The sequence below is a fragment of the Salvelinus alpinus genome, chromosome 4, assembly GCF_045679555.1.
Source record: "Salvelinus alpinus chromosome 4, SLU_Salpinus.1, whole genome shotgun sequence".
NCBI lineage: Eukaryota > Metazoa > Chordata > Actinopteri > Salmoniformes > Salmonidae > Salvelinus > Salvelinus alpinus.
Window position 1 is genome coordinate 67,114,854 of NC_092089.1, and position 23,797 is coordinate 67,138,650.

At 44.0% G+C, this 23,797-nt stretch overlaps 2 protein-coding genes and 1 non-coding gene across 5 annotated transcripts in view; 1 reads left to right on the forward strand and 2 right to left on the reverse strand.

Annotated features, from left to right (window-relative positions):
• The first annotated feature begins 1,183 nt into the window (after positions 1–1,183).
• LOC139574207 (mid1-interacting protein 1-like) lies at positions 1,184–3,396 on the forward strand. Its single transcript, XM_071398564.1, has 2 exons — positions 1,184–1,327; positions 1,877–3,396. The coding sequence occupies exon 2, from the start codon at positions 1,967–1,969 to the stop codon at positions 2,456–2,458; it is 492 nt and encodes a 163-aa protein (XP_071254665.1). The 5' UTR covers positions 1,184–1,327; positions 1,877–1,966; the 3' UTR covers positions 2,459–3,396.
• Positions 3,397–14,941: 11,545 nt separating this feature from the next.
• bcorl1 (BCL6 corepressor-like 1) overlaps positions 14,942–23,797 on the reverse strand; it is a 36,072-nt gene continuing 27,216 nt past the window's right edge. For all 3 annotated transcript variants that reach the window (XM_071398566.1, XM_071398567.1, XM_071398565.1), the window contains exons 3-12: positions 21,035–23,701; positions 20,519–20,649; positions 19,911–20,368; positions 19,229–19,437; positions 18,707–18,964; positions 18,259–18,425; positions 17,886–18,031; positions 17,179–17,256; positions 16,790–16,949; positions 14,942–16,601 (exon numbers count right to left, since the gene is read on the reverse strand). In XM_071398566.1, coding sequence (XP_071254667.1) covers positions 16,271–16,601; positions 16,790–16,949; positions 17,179–17,256; positions 17,886–18,031; positions 18,259–18,425; positions 18,707–18,964; positions 19,229–19,437; positions 19,911–20,368; positions 20,519–20,649; positions 21,035–23,701 — 4,605 coding nt within the window. In that variant the 3' untranslated portion in view covers positions 14,942–16,270. The remainder of the gene's footprint in view (positions 16,602–16,789; positions 16,950–17,178; positions 17,257–17,885; positions 18,032–18,258; positions 18,426–18,706; positions 18,965–19,228; positions 19,438–19,910; positions 20,369–20,518; positions 20,650–21,034; positions 23,702–23,797) is intronic.
• Positions 17,386–17,462, reverse strand: trnaa-ugc (transfer RNA alanine (anticodon UGC)). The gene has a single exon. It is a non-coding gene; the product is annotated as a tRNA-Ala (tRNA).

Below are 23,797 nucleotides of genomic sequence, written 5' to 3' on the forward strand. Positions count from 1 at the left end.
TTTGCAAAAAGGTCTAAAAAACTTTTTTGCTTTGTCATTATGGGGTATTGTGTGTAGATTGATGAAGATTTTTATTTTATTTGATCAATTTTAGAATAAGGCTGTAACGTAACAAAATGTGGAAAAAGTCAAGGGGTCTGAATACTTTCCAAATGCACTGTATTTCAGTGTCGTTGACTGCGATGTGGATATCAGTAAAAACTTGAACTCTAACTTTTATTAAATGTAATGTCAAACTCATTTTTATATATTAAATCACTTACTAAATACAGCTATGAATACCTATAACCACACTATCCCAGCAATCACAGCAACCCTGTTCATAAATGAGCATGTTTTGTTATTATAATCATATGCTATACAACAAAAGCTGAAATGTATAAATATAATGTTTAAATCAATGAAAAGATAGTAAAATGCAAAGCACAATATGATTTTGAGTTATTTCTACCATATTATGTATCTGCTTGAATTTACCACTCGTTTCAGCATGGATGTGGCTTGTGTTGAAATGAACACCAGATGACAGTATTGTAAACCCCTAGTGATTTCTAAAAGGCTGTGACTCACACAGAGCCTTTAGAAAATAGACCCCAATTATCCTATGGATCCAATTGTCTCACACAATTTGTGGCCAAGGTAACTTTTCAAGTCAGTCCACTTCTGTATTTTCATATGACAGCATGTCATTAATTATTTATGAAGCAAGACTGTCCTTCCTGTTCAGTGTACACTGAAAACTTTCAACTGTCATAGTTTCAAGTATTCTAGTTAATCATGTCAGCCGTTTCATTGTGTGCTTGTATCTTATTTAGTAGGCCTAGCCTATGAGAGCAAAAGTAGGATAGGACTCATGATAAATAGGCACATAAGGCCTACTATACTGTAGACTATTACATAATAGGGTAATAGGCTAATAATAATAAAATATATTTTTACAAACGAGTGCATTGAAATTACCATTCATGATTAGAACAAAAATAATTGCCATATACAAACACCGATTCACTCATGATTTTTGAAACAATGTATCAAGCTTAAATATACGGTAACATTACTGTGGGTCTTTGCTGCGGACAAGCTCACGAAATAATGTGCTCTCTGATTGGTTTTTATCACTGTCAGTAACCTAAAGTTAACGCCCAATTTCCTCAATACTATCCTATTGCGCCATTGATATCGTGAAGTGGGAGAGGTCGTTTTTTTCTAGCCGGCGTGCCCACTATAAAGCTCCACGTCAGGCTTCAAAAGCCGAGGACGTCTATACATACTTGTTCTTGTACGGGCGGGTGGAGCAAGGAATATAATTAAGAAAGAGTTTGCACAGGTCAGTATTTGTTTTGTTCAAGACTTACCGTTTATTTGGGCGTTCTCAGTTTTCTGTAAATATGGCAAGGTCAAGTAGCTACTATACAAGATTTTACAGGAAGCGCTACCGGTTAAATGTATAACGCCTTGCTGTTTGTTCCCTACATTGCGGGAAAATGTTTCTGATCGCGTAGGCTACCTTCATTTTTAGTGTGGGCATTCTGTTCTGTGTCTTGGCATCCCAAACCATAGCCTACTCTGGTACGCAGTAGTCAGATTAAGCCTTTAAGCCCTGTCTATGAAGTGGCTCTTCATTCTGTTCATGTCTCCATTTACTGTTGTGTAGCCACGCTTATTTTACCAGCTGCAAATGTCATACGCAGACAATGGTGGTGCATGCCTTTTGCTGCGTTCTTAGTGGGCTGATGTGATGGCCTATTATTTAGTAGGCCGTTCTATTCGGGTGGCTGTATTGTGTTGACCAAAGGCCTTTGTTTATAGCTCTGGGATGCAATATTCTTTCTTTTTGTATACCTTTGTCTCATGGCTTCAATGTTTCTATTTCCAGTGACATTTGGATCATCAGTCAGCCTTAACATCAAACTCCTCCTTACTCCACCTGTTTCCTGCAAACCCAAGTCTTGCCAAAACCTCCACAATGATGCAAATTAGCAGTGACCCGGCCAGCAACAAGAACTCCCTCCTCAATGTGATGCACCGCTTCATCGCTGCAACCAACAACATGGATGAGACCATCATGGTACCCAGCCTGTTGCGGGATGTGCCCCTGGAGGTGCAGGAGAGCCAGCAGGTTGAGGTGGTGGAGAACAACGAGCCTCCTTACCCTAACAAGCAGAAGGACATGTACGAGCACTACCTCCTCCTCAAGTCCATCAAGAACGACATGGAGTGGGGCCTGTTGAAGAGGGAGATGAGCGGTGGGGCCAGCTTCCTGGAAATGGCTGTCAAGCAAGAGGAGCAGCAGTTGATAATTGGGGAGCTCCCTGGTGAAGAGGGCTCTGATCTGGAAGGCCAGTTCCACTACCACCTCAGGGGACTGTTTGGCGTCCTGTCAAAACTCACAGTGCAAGCAGACCACCTCACGAACCGCTACAAGAGGGAGATCGGAGGTGGTAACTTCATGAGATAGGGTCACTTTTGACTGACCTTGGACTGCTTGACTCACAAACACAAAGTGGTGTTATCGGAGACTTCGTGCAACTGACCAAGGACCGGTGTACTGACCAGGGCCTGGTTTCCCAGGAGCATCTTAAGGCTTGTTAATGGTTAGAACCATAGGATCCTATGGTTCTAATGATGAACTTAGCCTAAAGATTATTTTGGGATACCGGGCCCTGAGCTACTTGACTTTCAATCCTGACTTGAGTAGTGACACGCCACCCCCTCTCTCGTCCCTTGCTTCCCAAAGCTCCACTAATCATACATTTTAAACCAATCTGATTGACACCTGCACATGTTCCTGAATATTTAAGGTCATGTCTGATTTGTTGAACTGTGCATTGTAAGTTTATCAGAGTTGACATTTCATGCTTATTGGCTGTTTACAGAGTTGTTGGTATCGTATTTGGAGTGTCGTTGACTCATGGCTCTGGTAGGTAGATAACCGTCAGTCTTCATTTCAAGTCCAAACATTCAATGTGGATTCACGTGTATGTCAATGGAACTGGGTGTCTGTATGCCATGTCTTTTGTAAATGTCTCTAAAAAAGGTTTGACTGCAGGAGTATTTAGAATGCTGGTTGTTCTGTCCCTCCTTAAAATGTAAAGCACACTTTAGCATCTGGACTTGTTTTTAAGGGCCTTTTATTAATAAATAAAAAAAAGTTATGATATATTCATGTCTCTGTAGCACTCCTGATGAAACATGCTGTGCCTTGAATTTTTTTAACTCATTCAAGTCCTGCTCCGATGCCCATCTTGTCCACATTGTCTGATGGGTATAAAAATGTCAACCGACCCATTTTGGAGTGACGGTATTGTAACACTATTCCTTTCTGTGTTGTCCTTGGTTATTTCAATTTTTATATTGTGCACAAATGCAGTACAACTAAATAAAGAATTAAACTCCTGTTTGTATTCAGCTCAAATTTGTGTGCAGCTAATGTCAAGGAGTGGTATTGACCAGACTTGTTAAGGATCAATGGATGTGCCGTTTTCATTCTAGTCGTTTCGTCCCTGGTTTAGTTCTGTCTATATAGCATAGGCTCTCGCTTGGTCTGCATTCCAAATGTTACTTGTTGATTTTTGTGGCAGATTCCTGTTAAGACTAGAAGCTGACTTTGACATGCTATAACATGAGCACTGATTTCTGTACGCATAGTACAATTGCTGTTGTCTTTCTTACAATACAGGCTCCTTGACAGTTTAAAGCAAGTCTGGGTACTAACTTGCATCGTATGAGGTTTATGGAGCATCATGAGCCCTGGCACTTGCCCTGGAATGACCTTGGGTGAACATTGATGCAGTTATTGTCAATCTGTTAGTAATATTTACATTGGAAGGGAAACTTCAAGCTGGGTTATCTGTGGTCAACTATTTCCTGCGTTGAGCTCATGGCTCAATCCCCAAAGGTATGACTTCTCATGCAAATGACGGGGGCATTTCTGCTGCAGTGGGCCTGGTTAAGGAAATGTAGGTTTATAACTGATTTACAGTGCTTTCGTATGCCATTGAGTCATAAACATATGACTGATTTAACCTAGAGTTCATGACTGTTTTCCTTGTTCCTCGGTCAAATCAATGGCTTTTTAACAAGTACCTCAACAATCAGCTGGCAATTGTTCAACCTGCATATCACACAATCTTGTTTGACTCAGATGAGAGATGGGATTAATAAAAAGTAACATACAGCTATAAAATTATGGCATAAATCTGGGTTTTGACCTAAAGAATATTGCTCTGTTTAATCATTAACACTTCTCAAAGCGCTGAATCAAGACCATTACTTTCAATACATTGTTCTCTTAAAATATGGGTCATTGAATTACTTTAATCAAATGTATGTATAAAGCTCTTACATCAGATGTCACAAAGTACTTCTACAGAAACCCAGCCTAAAACCCCAAAGAGTAAGCAATGCAGATGTGGACGCAATTAACACAATGGAGTCATTATCCGCTATCATTTGTAAAATCAACACAAAATATATAGGTCAGAAATTATTAATGAAGATGAGCAAAAAATACATAATACACACCCTGAGCTATATTGTATGCTCAAAATGTCAATTATTTTAAGGATCAGGGTGCTGGAGTATTGAAAACGGGTGCCAGTACTATCAACCCCTATCTTTTAGAGAATTTTTAGTACTTAATCTCTGAGTATTTTTTTGAGTGTACAATATAGCTCACTATTTGTATTATTTTACTATTTTTTTGCTCATATTTAGAAAAGATGCCAATAATTTTACACCTCAATATATCTATCTATGCTTGATGTGTATCAAACACAAATTATCCATATGGCTTCCTCAAACGGCAATCTCCCACCTCCATCACCCTCTCAACCCCTTCCCTTAGCAACAGCTCCACCAACAGCAGCCAATAGGGTAACAATGCTTTTTTTCTCTCTCAAAGGCACAGCAGTGATTAAAAGATTGCAGACAGAGGGACAGGACGGGTGAGAGAGCACTGCTAAAAGGGCTACTCTGACCCAACACAAAGCACATTGGGGCATGAAAGGCTCATGTATTAGGCTATGAATACGAGAGCACATTTATATGAAGCTGGGTTCCTGAGTCTTCTCTGTAGATGCTCTCAATGTATGTCGGGAAATATCTGGACAACAAAATTGCTGTAGCAAAGTTGGTCAATCCTTCAGCCCACTCAAGTGAACTGGGTCAACCACACATTTTGGGACAGCTGGTTAGGCTGTTGATAGTGAATGGAAATTGGGTTTCTTCACGTTACGTCCCCACGACTGTTGGCTATCAGAGAGGATAAATTGTCTGTGTGGGGGAGACACATTTTAGCACCATTTGTTGATATAGTCAATGGACTCAAGTGGAGATTATTGTTGACCTTTATCTGTGGAGCGTGACTGGATTAATACAGTGATCCAAACAAAATGGGGTTAATTTCTTAGTCAATTCTAGATCAGAACTGAAATTAAATGAATGAATTGAAAATGTACTTTCAAGAAATTAAAACGTTTTTTAATAGCATAATATCTGAATCCCTTTCCTAAATGGCGTGAGGCCCCTATAGTCACATGGCTCAGCACTGACCAATTGGACCAACTAAATGTCTTCAGAAACGCTATACAACAAAGGGGTACGATCACACTCATTGCCTCTCCGATTTGAGTAAGTTTCACATGGTGTGGTTGTGATACATTTCACCATGGTCTGTCAGCAATTGTGACATGATTATGAACCAAGAGTCATGTTTGAAAACACTGCAATATTTCTTGTCTACATATGGTCTGTGAGTGTCCGACAAATGCAGTGACAGTTGAATGCAGTAACTGTCCAAATCTAACCAGGTGCTAGGTATTTTAAGTAACAAAGCCATCTATATGTAATGGCAAGACAATTGGCTGTATGTCCTTGATACTCAACCCTTGACACTGGTGTCAAGGTTATGGAGATGAGTGCTTTTCCAGCCCCCCCCCCCCCCCCCCCCCTCTCTCTCTCTCTCTCTCTCTCTCTCTCTCTCTCTCTCTCTCTCTCTCTCTCTCTCTCTCTCTCTCTCTCTCTCTCTCTCTCTCTCTCTCTCGCTCTCGCTCTCGCTCTCTCTCTCTCTCTCTCTGTGAAGGGGAATGGATGTAGTGCAATGTGACCAAGGGGGAATTGGATAGCGGCGCGACACTGACGGACACATGAGAGTGTCTGTGTTGCAAGACCCTTCTGAGGCTCTATAAATTGTGAATCTGTTGCCCATGCCGTGGGTCAGCGTGCGACGGCGTGATCACTGACACTTGGCAGGGAGCGGCCCCGTTGACTGGCCCATCTCAGCCAGCTGCCCCAGCCATACCTCCTTTTCCCTGCTAGTAGTCGCTGACAACGGATGCTCAACTGCTGCAACACTTTCATCTGGCACGGGCTAGACATTTAACCACACAGACAGGCCTCTCAGATAACAATCTTCACGAGGTAGAGTGGACGAATGTATGGCCAAATGAAATGGATGACCTGACCTGAATTGTTGCTGAAGGTCAATTCATTGAGTTGAGCCCTTACTCAGTTGCAAAGCGGTGGTGTCTATCTTTAACTGATTGGCATGGCCTGTTTCTGGTTTAATCAACTGCTTGCTCAGGTAGATTCCCGCCTTACTATGTCAACAGTGCTGCTCCAAGAGTAAACACCTGCATACTGAATATGTTTGCTTGAAACATACTGGCATGCTTGAATGAAACATCCAAGTTCACAGGGAGTAATAGCAACAACAAAAAAACACATCAGGTCTTTGGAGTCCATTGGTCAACCAGCAAGTAAACAGGTCATTCTAATTGGAAGTCATTTGTAGGGTTCCTGTGTACTGTAATGTATACAGCCTGGCTGTCTACTGTTAGTGTTTCTAGGCATTGCTATTTAGTAAAATAACCTGGCTGGATATGCTCACACAACAGCCCATGGGGCGTAGCCTTACATTACCCTGCCTTGTACTGCACAAGTCTTATGAGAACCAGCATGCTCTATCAAGTTAATACTAACATTCCTGGCAATGGGAACATCTCTTAAATGGTGAGGAGGACATTGGAAGAAAATTAAGCCAAGGAAATTACAGGGAGTTTCCCTCCCTCACCAAAGTGGATCGTCTTTCAGGAAGTATATTTTACAAGTTATCCATCTGCATAATTGCTTGAGCAATAAAAAAGTGCCTGTCCTTGAACTATGCTCATAAAGGCACATTAGGCATTTTAATCCTTTATGCTAAAAATTGACTGATAATTGTCTCAGGTTCCTAAGTATATTAATCCATTTAGTTAACTATGCATAGTGGTTGATAATACTAAATAAAGTCTGCATAATAATGTCAAAGGATGCCAAGCAATGCATGTTTTGAGTCAAATCATGCATTGCTTAGCAATCTCATCTATGCTTTTCTCAGTGATCAATCTTTTGCATGCCATATTTGAAAACAAAGCAACTCTAACGCTTTATCAGCAAAAAGGTGGAGAAGGCCGTCTTGGCTCAATTTACTCGGATAGGCTGCAAGTCTTTTGTTCTAGCAGCCTGGGAAGCAGTTGTGGAGTCGGGAACACTGTGTTCTCATTTGGGCAGATGCTTTCCCACTGAGCTCCTTCAGTGCCCAGCCAGCCCCCCCCCCCCCACCCTCCCTCTGCCTTCATAGAGGCTGGGCTGTGCCAGGCCCTTCTTGTACCATCTCAATCCTCGTGCGTGCGCGTGCGTGTATGTGCGTGGTAAATTAACAAGACAAGTAAATCAAATAATGGGTTTTAAAGGTTTCCTTTAAAGGTTTCCTTAGTTTGTCTACAAGGGGAATCTGGTCTCTGGCTTGTGTGTATATACCAATAGGACAGGAGGAAATCCACCCAGATCTCCCTGTTATCTGAGCGGTCAGTATTCATTGTTAGCACTGCATCATCCCCTTCAGGTGAGTAGGAGCTTGGCCTCTCTCCTGCCTTGGACAGACTTAGCATGATCAGTATGCCTGCTTCGTGCAGAACGTATAGGCGTGGAATGTTGGCTCTTACGTAACAGGCGAGTGGGCGTCGAGCCCAGCTGGCTCTGCTACCGGCCAGTGTCTGACACAGAGTGTCTCTCGCAACGCACTGAAGGCCCACCCAGCCCTGTACACACCACTGCTCTATTAACTTGATCTAATTAGATCAATAAAATATCCTTGTTTTCACTGGTATTGTGTACCTACGTTGATCCTATGTCAATTCTGTACTGTATGTGAGGTAAATATACCAGGCTACAGTAGATACGCATGGAATGTATTCTGTTGTTGAAACTCCGTTTTTCCCAGGGTTATCTTTGCCCTCCACATATATCTATAGCACAAATGTCTTTGTTTTCTACTAGGAATCAGCTTACGGTAATTGTCAGGTGATAAGCATCAGTTTCGCTGGCCTTTCAACCCTCATGTAGAGGAGGCCTGTTCTCAGTGACAGAGCTTGGAGGATACAGAGACAGATTAAAAAGCTGAGTTCTCCACAGGTCAGTGCTTGCATCCATCCTTGGCGGGGAAATTTCAATTAATCTAATCTGCAAGACAAGGACAAGACAATGGCAACGGCTATGTGTGTGCACGGTGCAAGTCAGCGATTCCACCATGTGCTCTTCCACAAGACAAGACCTGAACTATCACTGCAGACTCACTTTCCCCCTTGTAAGATAACCAAAATCAAGGGAGGTGTTGAGCTCTCTCCTCCACATACAATACCTTATATTCTCTAAAACACAATCAAGTCATTTTAAGGATTCAAACCAGCATTGATAGTCTAGCTGTTAGGGAATATGCTGCTATAAGACGCACATGAGATTTTAAAAGAACTTTCTCCATTGACACGTGAACAAAATCAAGATATAAAGTTCAAACGTGCATCTGTGATCCATGACCTGCAAGTGGTGTCTACACTATAAAAAGCATGCCGTGGACGTGCTGATTGATTGTCTGAATGCAACAGTCTGGCCAAGGCCGGTCAATTACAGTGTGAAATCTGATGTGGAAATATATGTGACAGGCTGTTACTCTCCCTCCTAAGTCTCCTGATATATTTATCCCTCAGGAGCTTAGAGTATGTGTCCGTTAAGTCAACGATAGCAGCAGATTAACCAACTACAGTGGCCTTGGAGGTCAGAGTATTATAATACCTGCAATGATGAGCAACAGTGTCCTCTTTGCATTGCTCAGCATGTTTGTCTGTGAACTGCTTGCGCATTGCTTTGCAAGACTCTGTGGAGTAGTCGATAGCTAAGATGTTTGTGGCGTATACTTGTACGGAAGTTCGAAACAACCCCTTCATACAAACCCTTAGATGAAATGGCAAAAAGATGAAGCATATTTCTAATTTGAATAATTAGTAATAATAATAATAATAAGTAATACATCAAAATAAGATGGCAATAAGCAGTTTCATTACAAATCATGAGTCAAGGAATATGTTCGACTACACATGTTCTCATTTGCTAGATTTTGACTTTCACATTCATATTCTCAATTACAATGACTGGTGAAGTAAAAAATAATGGCTGAAAACCAGAGAACGATACAGTAAGTGTCCGTTGTGGCATATTTAAGATTCTGGGCATCATGGAGTGGTCCTCAGCAGAGTGATATGGTAAGTCGTTTTGAAACCTCCCTTTGTGGGTTTCAAAGAAGACTGTTGCATAACCCAAGGCTTGGTGAAAAAAACTACAGACAACCTCCATGAACCTTGAGAAAGCAGGCAAAAGGGAAGGGGTAGAGGAGGTCCACAAGAAGGGAGCCTAAGGAACATTTGGGAGAACAGGTTTACCTCTTCTGTGGAAGAACATGCAAATATTTCTGAAATAATTGTCAACAGGGTGCAGCTGCAGGGAAAGACTCCTAACATGATTAGAATATTTTTTGCAAAGAACTGGAGAGTGAGTTTATATGTTTTAATGTAATGTCTTATTTTGACAAGGGTGTGATATTTAAGCAATAAGGCCTGAGGAGGTGTGGTATATGGCCAATATACCACGGCTAAGGACTGTTCATACGCACGACGCAACGCGGAGTGCTTGAACACAGCCCTTAGCCATGGTATATTGGCAATATACCACAAACGCCCGAGGTGACTTATTGCTATTATAAACCGGTTTCCAATGTAATTAGAGCAGTAGAAATACATGTTTTGTCATACCCGTGGTATAAGGTCTCATATACCACGGCTGTCAGCCAATCAGCATACAGGGCTCGAACCACCCAGTTCATAATATCAGTTTAATTCGGAGTAAAAATTAGGTCATCTCGCTGATGTAACAGTCCGTTGTTCCCCTCCTCCTAAAGCTTGACTGATATATCACATCATCTTCTGTATTAAAGCTACCCATTCTGTCCTTTTTTGTCAATAAGGTCTGCATATAGGAACAATGAAAAACCACTGCGTGCCTTCTGCGCTCTCCCTTCCTTCTCTTTTCCATGTTAGTCAGTAAGCAGGTCTTGTAGAGACTTGCCCTCGTTTAAAACCAATCAGAATTCACTGCCCTAAAACAACAGATGGCCAATGAACGCAGCAGGATCCCAGGGGCTCGTTGAATGGGTGGATCTCAAATCTGGATCCATGTATGATGTCATGACGCTCAATTTACAGGGCTATCAGCAGCTGTGCCTTCCACCCTTGTCAAAGAATTCAAATGTATGCAATTTTTGGCATCCAATTGCCAGATTTTTGATAATCTCTTACACAGTATGGATATTGTAGATAAATAAAGTATGATTGTACAGAAAACACATTTTTCAAAGCAGTTGAGCATATAAAATAATGATATATCTTCACATCATTGCATGTACGTACCCCTAGACCACGGGTATTCAACTCTGACCCTACGAGGTCCGGAGCCTGCTGGTTTTCTGTTCTACCCGATAATTAATTGCTCCCACCTGCTGTCCCAGGTCTAAATCAGTCCCTGTTTAGAGGGGAACAATGAAAAAATGCAGTGGAACTGGCTTCGAGGTCCAGAGTTGAGTTTGAAGGGTCTATCTATCCTATACTTTTTGATCTCACATTCTGCTCCAATAATGACAGAGTTAAACACTATACTATAACAGGGCTCTCCAACCATGTTCCTGGAGAGCTACTGTCATGTAGGTTTTAGGGGGATATATCAACTAAGGGTTCACTCTTGGAACATTAATATCTGTAAGGAACTTGCTACCTAGAAGGAATTGATTGACTCTAGCTCTGCCAGACTGTACAGAAGAAGTGTTGCAGAAGTGCTGAACTATAGTAACTTTGGGGGTTGCAAAGTGCACAAAATGTATAATGGGGGCCCCGCAATGAGGGGCTTGTTCTTTTGGTATGTCAGTGTCATGTTTTAGCCATGCTGGCTGCTGAATCTGTGTGTTGAAATACAGTACCAGTCAAAAGGTTGGACACACCTACTCATTCAATAGTTTTTTCTTCATTTTTACTATTTTTTACATTGTAGAATAATAGTGAAGACATCACAACTATGAAATAACACATATGGAATCATGCAGTAACCAGTGTTAAACAAATCAAAATATACTTTATATTTTAGATTCTTCAAAGTAGCCACCCTTTGCCTTGATGACAACTTTGCACACTCTTGGCATTCTCTCAACCAGCTTCATGAGGTAGTCACCTGGAATGCATTTCAGTTGACAGGTGTGCCTTGCTAAAAGTTAATTTGTGGAATTTCTTTCCTTCTTAATGCGTTTGAGCCAATCAGTTGTGTTGTGACAAAGAAGGGGGGATATACAGAAGATTGCCCTATTTGGTAAAAGACCAAGTCCATATCATGTCAAGAACAGCTCAAATAAGCAGTAACATTTACAATGTAGAAAATAGTAAAAATAAGAAAAACCCTGGAATGAGTAGGTGTGTCCAAACTTTTGACTGGTACTGTACATGTACGCCGAGGTTTTAAAAAGCTTTTCACTCATGTCTTGTAATTTTTGCTCAGTGACCAACACCTTTTATGACTTCATGAGAAATCTCATGAGATATGCTATCATGGCTTAGTTGTATATCAATATTTCCTGTATTACATCCCTGGAAACCTAACCAGGATGACATCCAGGCTGTCAGATGCACCTATCGTCTGGAAAAGCACCCTTGGAGACAGTAAGAGGAACACATATGACAAGGAGATATTAACAGGCAGCTTTAGATATACCCCGCTGGCACCCTGGTACTTGCAAGTTTCCAAGCATACAATGCAAACATGACATGTCAATACTTCCTTTCTTCAAGACAGATCAGGTGAAGGCGCACATTTCATTTATAGAAACACTGTCTCAATCCCAGGAGTATTCAACTCTTACCCAACGAGTTCCGGAGCCTGCTGGCTTTCTATTCTACCTGCTAATTAACTGCACCCACCTGGTGTCCCAGGTCTAAATCAGTTTAACTCTGTCATTAGTGTAGCAGAATGGGAGATTTAAAAAAGTATAGGATAGATAGACCCTTCAAACTCAACTCTGGACTTCTAATCTAGTTCCACTGCATTTATTAATTGTTCCCCTCTAATCAGGGACTGTCTGGGACAGCCCCAGGATAGATCATTCTATAACAGGCTCTCAAACCCTGTTCCTGGAGAGCTACTGTCCTGTAGGTTTTTAGCTCCAACCCTGATCTAACATGCCTAATTCTAATAACTAGCTGGTTGATAAGCTGAATCAGGTTAGTTACAACTGGGGTTGGAGTGAAAACCTACAGGAGCGTAGCTTTCCAGGAACAGGGTTGGAGAGCCCTGTTCTATATAGATGTCTCACGCGTTGGCAACTTTGACACAGGTGGTATATTTGTGCAACGCACAGCTTGATCACAACTACTCCATCATTTGTAACTGCAACTAATTCCACGTGTTTCTCTGTCAACACGATGTCATCTGGTGGAGAATCTATTTTTATAATAGAAATGTATATGGGCATCACAATTTAGAGGTTTTCAAAGAGTGTTCTAAAATATCCTATAATGACACATTTATTATGTTACGCAGAATTATATCATCAGCAGCATCGGCAGCGGCGGGTGGCAGGTATCCTAGTGGTTAGAACGTTGGGCCAGTAACTAAAAGGTAGCTGGATTGAATCCCCGAGCTGACAAGGTAAAAATCTGTCGTTCTGAACAAGGCACTGTTCCCCAGTAGGCCGTCGTTGTAAATAAGAATTTGTTCTTAACTGACTTGCCTAGTTTAATAAAGGTTAAAAAAATACAAGTATTTTCAATTGCAAAAACCAAACCCAGTTAAATAAAAAACTAGTGGTGATACAGCAAGACGGCCGTGACTTGACGCAGGTAGGCTTCTACACTTTGCACCCCTCCAGCTTTACTGATTTATGGCACTAGACTGGGTCACTAGTTCTCTTTTGTGGAGATCATCAAATCCTTATCACAGCACCATGTTGGGGTTTGAGTCATGCTGTGTACCTTCGAATTTCATAGGAAGATGGATATTTCCTTGACAGTGCAAGTTATGATATTTCAGAGAAGTTAATTTCTAATTTACAGTGGGCCTATTTAGGCTATCATTTTTTTAATGTTATTGGCCATCGTGGGCATTAGGCTGACGATAAGATTGGATAGGTTACATACACCTCTTCAAGAGGTCGATTTATCACCAGTCAGAGGATTACGACCAAGTTCCAGCTAACATTTGTGTGCCCTCCACCACGCCTATCTATCTGTCTGCCTTTAGACTTACACAATACGGTCTAAAATGTAAAAGGTTGTGCGTTATCATTTTATCTTAAAATGAGCTCAGAGCAACTGACTGTAAATATAATACACCCAGATAGCACATAACGTTCTGAGAACCATGTGTTTGGTGCAGGATAGTTGCTTGGCTTTGGAACACTCAGCACATTTTCTTGGTATTTATTACTTTAACAGAACATTTCCTTAAAGTTCAAACATAGTTACATTTCATTTCAATTTTGGTAATGTTCTAGGAACGTTCTCCAACTGGTTTGACATTGGGAATGTTCTGAAATAGTTCAGAGAACGTTAAGAAACAACGTTTTTCTGTGGGAATTTCAGTACTTCAGCATAATGTTTCCTACAGGTTTCCTTATGGTTCTATTTAAAGTCATGTTCTCAAATTGTTCCAAGAACGTTAAGAAACAATGTTCTTCTGTGTTGAATTTCAGTACTTCAGCATAACATTTCCTCATGGTTCTATTTAAAGTCATGTTCTTAAATTATTCAGAGAATGATAAGAAAACTTTCCATAAGAAAACTTTAGTAATGTTCAGAGAAACTTCTAAGAATGTTATTTAAAAACATATACATTCCGTTCTCAGTATCAAGAAAACTCCCTCTATCCTGTTAAGGGTGTTCAGGTGTTGGCTGCACCCAGTAATTGGCCACACCTGATTTTAATGAGCGCTTGTTTCCTTTGAAATGGGGTCTGTTTAAATAGAATAAAATGAACACCTTTGTATGCGGTTAAAAACTTAGCATGCTAGCGCCATCCTGGTGGCGCAGTGGACTAATTCCATGGATAGTGAACAGAAGATTATAGGTTTGAATCTCACTGATGCTGTGTTACAATAAAAAATATGTTTTTCCATGAATAATGCCTATCTGTGCTTGGAGTTCAAAAAAGTTAACCCAAAATAAGATAGTATTGTTATTAAAAAGACTTGAAACATTCAGTGTAAGTTAAGGAAGTTATTCAAAAACCTTCAAATAAGCTATCATTTCTTTTCTCAGAGCATTAATAAAACCTCCCAGGAAAACATTCAGGGAACCATAGTAAAACATTCTCAGAACCTCGATGCAACCTAAAAAATTTACGTTCCCAGAACAGGTATAATTTTCACTTCCATTCTCAGAACGTTTAAAAAACATTCAGTTTTACTGGTCAGGAAACGCATGGCTTCGTTCCCAGAACCAATGGGAAACCAAAAACATATGTTCCCACAACTTCCAAGGAAGTAAATGTGCTCGATGGGTATGCTTTCAGAAGAGTGAAATGAATACCCACAAACAATACTTCACAATCATGCTTTATTCTGGTTGATTTCATAAAAAATAATCAAATAAAAGGTTAACCTGTTTTAACAGCACTCACACAAGCAGTACATTATTGTCCTCTTCTCCAGACTAGATGTATTCCACTTTCTCCATCATAGGTAATGAAACTATACTCTCTCTTTACATTTCTGTCACTTCACCTTAATTAAATATAATTTATTGGTTTTAACTTCAAACAAAAACTTCATTGATTGTCAACACAAATTCTAGCTTAGCACCAGTACAATAAAACTGTACTTTTGCTTGTTAAAATACTGTTTGCAATAAGGGAAAAAACAAAAATCTCGGGAAGGATAAAGGAATCCGTAATTGTACATTTCAAATGAAGCACCAACCATACAAAGCAATTTTTTCAAATATATTAATGACTATTAAATTAAGCACAAACAGTGTAAATAAAACACACGCGCCACAAAGCACGTTGGAGTCCGTCTGTAGCGCAATGAGGAGGACGGAGGTGTGATGAGCAAGGAGCAGTAAAAGGATACCTATCCAATCCCTCCCATGAGTCAGTCTTATGCAGCAAAGTGAAGGTTAACCAGAGGACCCTGGACTCCAGATACCATGTGGCACTTCTTCTCAGTTACTGAAAGTTATCCACATAATTCTAGATCACTATGGTTCTGTTAGCTGGGAAGATGTGTGTGTCCGTGGTCTGTTCTCTGTGGGTCTCCCAGGTTAACGGAGGGACCATCTGGCCCCAGGGCTTTCCTGCCACTGTTAGCTGGCCTGGCCGTAAGCTTCTTAGCTGCACGCAAGAGTTCACCAAAATAAAAGCCTTGGATTATCTCCCACCCAAAAATATTCGCTTTCCCTCAGGAACAAACGGAACAAAACCACACACCAAAGAAATCCTAAAACATAATCCATCCCTTGCCACACGAATACATTACAACCAAATGTGTTCACCCTGGTGGCAAGATATACATATATTAACATAAACATATAGAATCATAAAAAAGGGGGTTTCTGAAAATGTTCTTCCATTCTGAAATATACCTACAGATTGGAACCTGAAAGCTGCCCTCCAGCACTGAGCACCCATCCACGAGGTGGCGCTGTCGTGACCCCCATTTCACCTCAATGTGGAGGTCCCAGGTCATTAGTGAGGTGTGTTCTTCCCAGTGGCGTAGCCAGAGTTTGGCCACAACCACCGTTACGACGGCACCTCCAGACATTGTTTACTTTGATCTGCTGCTCGCGGGGAGGTTAGGTTGAGACACTGGGGACGTGTAGAGGAACAGTTTGGATGTGTGAGGGGCTGAGAGCGAGAGGAGGGTGGGCTACCGGCTGCAGGGAGTGGCTGTATCCGTTCTGTCCCCTTCCTCCTCCCCCTCGTCCTCCTGTAGGATGTGAATGGAGGAGCCCAGCAGTCCCTGTAGCTCCGGTACACAGCGTACCAGTTCCACCAGCCCCTCCCCCTCATCCTCCTCCTCCTCTTCCTCTCCCTGAGGCTGTGCAGAGGCTGTGCTCACCTGGCTTACCGACACCTGCCTCCACAGCTCTGTCCGTGCCAGGCTCACCACCTCCAAGTGCGGGTACCGCGCCCGGAATATCCGGGACGACATCTTCAGCCGCTTCAGAACATCCGTCAACAGGAACCAATTGCAAAAGCTGTCAGGGACAAACATAAGGTTTGTATTACAACTAGCTGATATCTGAAGAGTGGTTGCAAGGATTTCAAAAGGTGCTTCTGGGTTTAAAATGACAAGCAGAAACAAAAGCACTAGAATATGGGTGGAAAAGCTGGGACTATGTATTTGACTGATTGTGTTGACAGGTGATTTTCTGTGTTGACTCACCCCTGGGTTAACGACACTTGGACATGGAAGCAGGCTAAGAGGGGCTCTGAGGAAAATTCAAACAGGAGACAGTCCCCATCGGAGTCTCTCTCCTTACTCCCCTCTCTCTCCTCCTCCCGCTGCGAGAGCAGGAAGTCCCAGCATGCCTCCTGGCCAGTCTCTGAAAAAAACATTTTGTGACGTGAGCTCAGGATGGCCGGGAGAACTCGCTTCACCTTCGTTCTAAGTACTAAGAGCCTCTTGTTTGACCATGGGCTTAAGGCTCCCCTAGTGGACTGTTCTGTTCCTAACAACCACACTATGCATTCTAATCAAGTCATAACACAGATAACAGTGGATGCAGAGGTCAATGGTGAGGAAAATAAACCAATCAAGCGAAGGTTTCTTACCAAACACAGAGCTGCTGTAGAATTCCCATGGCAGGCTGGGGTCCTGGTCACTTCTCCCCTCCAGGTCTGTGAAGTATTCTGAAACAAAGAACATTCAGGGTCAGATTAAAAAAGGCCACCAAACACTACCCATTTACATTTACGTCATTTAGCAGACGCTCTTATCCAGAGCGACTTACAAATTGGAAAGTTCATACATATTCATCCTGGTCCCCCCGTGGGAATTGAACCCACAACCCTGGCGTTGCAAGCGCCATGCTCTACCAACTGAGCCACACGGGACCTACCCTACCCTGTAACATTCTGAACAGGACAGACTCCTGAGTGGGCTCCAGAGTGGCGCAGCGGTCTAAGGCATTGCATCTCAGTGGTAGGGGCGTCGCTACAGACCCTGGTTCGATTCCAGGCTGTATCACAACCGGCCGTGATTGGGAGTCCCATAGGTCGGCGCACAACTGGCCCAGTGTCGTCCGGGGTAGGGTAGGCCGTCGTTGTAAATAAGAATTTGTTCTTAACTGACTTTCCTAGTAAAATCTAATGGTCTGTTTTCTGGTATAAATCTGGAAACATCAAACCGCATCAGGCACTGATATGAATGAGAATAAGATCAACAAAATGAGTAATCCTCCAATGCTAGTGGTATGTGACAATGTTGTGTGATGTCTGTCACAGGGGTCAAAGGTTAAGGAGATAACAGGTTTGAGTACCTTTGAGGAAGGTCTTCATGCTGGGGCTCTGGGCCAGTTTGACCACTGTCTGCCCAGAGTAGGTGGCCAGGGTGGGGTCTGCCCCGTGGTTCAGCAGCATCCACACCACAGGTAGATTATCACTGGCTACTGCGTCATGGATGGGCCTGACAAAATACAATAGCACCACTGTGTTACTTTTCACTTCTTCAACTAACATACATTTCAACAGATCTCATATAAGCCAAGCTTGAATGTTATATTTTATGCAACAGATAAAGCCCAGAAATTGATTTATTGCAGGCATAACCCTTCAGCTCGGGAGTGTATGGCAAACAATATCCTCATTAAGTCTGAGCTCTCATTAAGTGTTCAGTAGTGCTTAGAAGCTCACCGTGTTCCGTCCTGGGCGCTGCAGTTGACGTCGGCGCCGTACTTCAGCAGCACCTGGACGATATGGCTCCAGCCTCGAGAGCAGGCCTCGTGGAGAGCTGTGTAACCTGCGTTGTCACGCCGATTGACCTCCCGCACATCCTTCTCCAGACAATAGTGCACCACATCCTGCAGAAAAAAAGAACACTTGAACATGTCTTTTCCTACTAGCCATGACTTTGCTGATAACTACTTTATTGAGGTAACATTTAGCTACTTAGCTATTTTAAGATGAATGCATTAACTGTAAGTCGCTCTGGCTAAGAGCGTCTGCTAAATGACTCAAATGTACATGTAATGTCAATTCATGTTTGATAAACTGAATTCTGTTTGGGGTCAGGGTCTGGTATGAGGTGTAGGGCCCACCACACCTGAGTAATGGCAAGGGGGAAAGCGCAGTAGAGCAGTACCTGGTAGCCCAATCGGGCGGCTCTTTGTAGCAGAGTTTCCCCGGCGTTCTTGTTGACAATGAGCCGGCGAACCTCTGGAGGAACAGGTCTGCTAGGAGGAGACTCTGGTGCCCCTCCTCTCCCTTTCTTACTGGCTGGAGGGGAGGTCGGCCCCTTAGGGGTGGCCGGGAGGCCTGCTGGTTTCTTAGCGTTGGGGATGTCATCATCCGTTGCCACAGAGGTAGGGCGTTTGCCCAAGCTGGAACGCTTGGTCTTGAGCTGCATAAAAAAAAAGCAGGGTAATGAGAAAGTCGTGTGTAACGGAGTGTGACAGCAAGGACGAACGGCCTCACACTCTGCGCTGGAGGAAATCAGCTGCCAGAGCACAAAATACATAGTACAGATTTGCGCCACAAGGGGGCACCATGAGCCAAGCTTTTAGGCTCATCACAGCACACTGTATCTCACAACAAGGATCTGTTTGACAGGAAACAGAAACTCCAGATCTATGGCCTCTGCGATGGATGCTGCTAAACTTCCTACCTTCTTGGGCTCGTCTGTGTCACTCAAGTGCTTGCTCTTGAACTTCCTCTTCCCAGAGGGCTTGTCGCTGGGCTCTGGAGAGGCCTCTCTCTCCGGGCGCCGCACCGACCCTGAGCGGGTGAACGAGGGCCTCCTGTGACCAGGCTCTGGGCTGGCGCCACGACAGGTCAGAGTGGCACTGAGGCGTGGGTACATGCCAGTCCTCAAATCTAGCACAACACAGAAAAGATTTACTCAACGGTTATAAGCAGTATGTTGGGTGTTTGTAAATGCTGTAATGTTGGTGTGGTCTCATGCTGGTGAGGATCACCAGCTGTGTACAGACAGGCTCATATGAAGCCACAATATTTGTTTGGGCAGACTTGTATAATCTTCACACTTGGTAGTGGATGGCAGCTAGAGGCACAAACAATGAGGCTAGCCCCATCACAATAAACATGCCTTCCATCTCTGCTGAAGTGTGCCATCCAAAATAAAGAGTGTATTAAATGGCACATACATGGATGATTTCACATAATAAACGACAAATAGAGGAAAGCTACTGTATTCAAAATCAGTTATACTGTTTACAGTTATATTCAGTCACTCAACTCTACCCAACTCTGCATTGTGTAATGCCCACATCCAAACAAACCTTCAACTGCACTGTCTATTTTATTTTTCATTTCCAGGTGAACCGTACCTGATCGAGTACCCTGCCTGGTGAGGACAGATCTTTCCTCCCCCTCTCCGTCTCCATCCTTGTCCTTCTCCGTGATATACTCCCCATTCTGGTACTTCCTGTTCCGGCAGCGGTTCCGTTTCTTGCGTTTCGGGGTGTCTCCCTCAGTGCTGGGGACGGGCCTGGCCTTGCACTGTTCAGCCTTCTCAGGCAGGGGGTTGGTGCGCGGTCTGCCCCTGGGCCGGCGGGCAGGCTGGAGGGGTGGGTATGTAGGGGGAGGAGGAGGACTTGGGGGAGGTGGAGGAGAGGGAGTAGTGAAGCCCCAGTCGTCCAGCCGAGCCTCATCAGCCCTCCGCCGGGCCCTCCTCAGCCTGGAGGTGGAGCTCTCGGAGGACGCTGGCTCCTTACTGGGTCTGCCAGGGCTGCTGAGGGAGACTGGGGTCTCAGATCTCTGGGGACTGAGGAGAGGACTGCTCACGCTACCTGTGGAACCCACATCAAAAACAGACTCACTCATAGCGCTCTAAAACAAAGTGGACAAGAGGAATCGTGACGAAGGATTTCTGATTAGATCTTTGGCTGAGGTGTAGTATGTGAAGTTCTATTCTAGACTGTCACAAGAGACAGACCTACCTGGTCTGTCAGCCTGCTTGTTATCAGTTGGGCTGCTCTTCTCCTTCCGAGTGTTCTCCCCCTCATCCCTGTGTGGGGATGGTTCCACCAGCGACAGACTGTGGTCCAGTACAGGTATACATGGTTTCTTCCGTGGCAACACACAGGGGACAAAGTGAGTGCACTAAATAGGCCATTCAGGTAATCGATCATAAAGCTTGGATGGTGATGGAGAGCATACGGTGAAACAACTGGACTGTATAAACACTGAATTGCCTTTTTGTATTTCAATCAGTATACTTGAATCATAATGCAATAACACAGGCAGGTATGTTTTGACGGGCGGTTGATATTTCACATATTTTTTTATTATGCTTCGTTATAAATGCGGACGAGTCAAGTGTGTGAATGTAGTAGTTTTTCTTTCTTTGTTCAACCAACAAAAGAGAATAATGCCATTGTAAACAACACATAATCAAAGAAACTCATCTAAATGGAATTCTAAATAGGACAACAGCCGAATAACAACTTACCTTTTTGGGACTTGGTTCTTTCTTAACTGGAGTGGCTTCCTGGTCTTGCTTTTTCTTCACTGGCGCCGCAGCCTTCTTTGAATGGTCCGGTGAAGCCTTCTCCTTTGCCGGCTTCCTTGGACTAGGGGGCTTCTTCTGTTTGCTGATGGCAGATTTCGCTTTGGTGGGAAACTCCTCTTTAATTCCATTTGTCTTCTCCACCTCGGCTACCCCTGCACACTGCCCAGTGAGGATGGATAGGGCAATCCCCTCCAATTTAGCACGGGGAGCGAGACCAGCAGGGGCCATACTCTCCTCCTTCACCGTTCCTCCCTCCAACTCATGGGCCAATTTGCTGTCCATCCTGTTTCTGTTAGCTGAACCGCCGCTTCTAAAGGCATGGGTGTGGCTGGTGCTGTTTGCAGAGACCTGTATCTCTTTGCCACCTGCCTGCTCCCCCAGTTTAATATGTTTCTCAGTACTCTTTTCTTTGGACTCAGAGACACTCATTTTCTCAAGTTTGTTCATAACTTCTGTGGAATCTCCTTGAAAGGAAAGTGTCTCGTTGTTCACCACAGATCTGATAGGTGGGCATCCAAAAGCAGCAGTCTGATGTAACAATATGTCCTGGCCCGCAGTGTGGGAGCTCACCACTTCAGGCTTTCTGGATGCCACAGGTGCTAGATGGCAGTATCCCTCGCTAGTCAATGCAGTGGTCTCTAGAGCTTTCTGCTTCACTATGGACTCAAGGTTGGACAGGGGGGACTTGGTTCTGTCCCACTTTTCGGCTTCCATTCTGGACGGGCTTTGATGGGCACCCTGAAATTTGGGACCATCTGAACCTGTGCCCCCCTTGACCTTGGGAGTCCCTTGAATGACCTTGGGAGTCCCTTGAATGACCTTTCTCTGAACAGAAGCACCTTGGTGAGGAAGAAGTGCTGGTCGCTGCCATAACGGCTTGAGGACAGTGAGGGAGTATGGGATTGCTGCTTTGACACTTCCAGATTTCTGATGAGAGTGTGAGTTGGCAGAACCGGGCAGAGCTGTGGCGAAAGCCCCCTTAGAGGGACAGTTTTTTGTTACAGCTGGGCTGGTACTGTTAGGGTGCTTGATACCATATACGTGCTGGTTGCCCTTAGTCATGAATGATGCCTTCTTTCCCCTTGAGGCCAGGTGTTCCCCTTGGTCAATGATAGAGATAGTCTCCTGTCTAGCGAAAGTCTGGAACTCGTCCTCAAAGGACCCCTTCCCATCTTTGCTACGCAGGGTGGAAGCAAGTATGGGGCTGGCCACACCTACATAGGTTCCTGGGAGGTTATTAATGGGACCTTGAGAGGAACCTTTGACCCAGGATGAGTTGGGTTCCAAACCCTGATGAGTTAGGGGCCTACTAGCCTGCTTTAGAGCCCCATTTCGGTGGGTGTTGGGTAGGATGGGGTATGGCGCGGCAGAGCCATACATGGCAGTATGGGGCCTCTTTGGATGGAGGGCAGCTTTCTGGCGTGCCTTGTTATGGAGATGCTCTGTGGTGGCAACCGTGTTTGGAGAGTCTTTGACCGTTTTTGGACGCTTCGACTTGGCAGACAGGTCGAGGGGCACATCTCTTGCTTCAGTCGGGCATGCAACTGCATGGTCATCAGCAGCAGATGGAGCCTTCAGTTTTAGAAAGCCTACGGATGTCTTGTCTGCACTGCGGTGCGTAAGGTCTTTCTCCACATAGTTCAGCAGCCTGCCCTGAGTGGTGATGCTGGCCAGTGCAGGGCCACAGCAGATGGCAGCGGAGGGAGACAACGTGAAGCGAGTTGGTACGGCAGAGCCTAATGCTGGGTGCTGTATTGGGAGCGCGATAGTGGGAGAGGCCACCACTGAGGCGATAGTGGATTTATGCTCCCTCCCAGCTTTGGAGCTCTTGCTACTGGACATCGAGTTACATTTGACTTTGGGTGTTGTGTTGGGTGTTTTCTTTTGAGGTGCTGGACATTGACCCACTGAGAAGTGATATGGATAAGTCTGCAGCAGTGGCGCAACACCAGCAGCTGTGCTTAGTGGTTGACTCCCCTTCTGAAACTGGCTGGCTGTGGCTTCTCTCAATGCTGCGATCTGACCCAATGCGGGTGGAAGAGTGATTTTGCAGAGTGGAGATGAGAAGTTAGTGGAGGGAAGAAAAGTAACAGGCTGGCCTGGTTTAAACAGTGTTGAGCGTTGAAACCCGGCGGGAAGACTAATCACTGACTGGGTCTGAACATGTGGTTTCTTATTGGACGTCACACCACTGTGGCTTGGGTTAACTGGGTCCTCAGGGCCGTTCTTTGTACCACACGGCCACTGATGTGTGGGAAAGACCCTAGGACCATCAGCCTTGGGTTTGGGGACCTCTGACCTCTTGTTTGCTCTCTTGTCAGAGCTAATGATGGGAGGGCCTGACGTTGGAGCATTGTTGTGTTCTTGAGGGGGAGGGACCACTGGGCAATGGGTGAAGTTGCTAGGGTCTGAACAGACGTTGACTGGCATTTTACAGTCTGTTGCTGTGCTGGTCTTGTTTTGCTGACTGAGGGGCACATCTCCTCTGAGCTCAGGGGGCAGCGTCTGAGGGGGATTTCCCACCATGCTAGCAGATGCTTTAATCGGAGCACTGATCTCTCTGCTCACTGTGCCTCCATCCCCTACATTCATTGGAGTGGGATCCACCTAGATAACAAGAAAGTTACATTAAGCCCATGTTCACTACTCATGTAAATATCTCCCAGGTAAAGCACCATTGCATCATCTGTGAAGCTGACAGTT

Coding starts and splice junctions, on each gene's coding strand:
- LOC139574207 (XM_071398564.1), top strand. CDS start 1,967: ATGATGCAAATTAGCAGTGACCCGGCCAGCAACAAGAACTCCCTCCTC.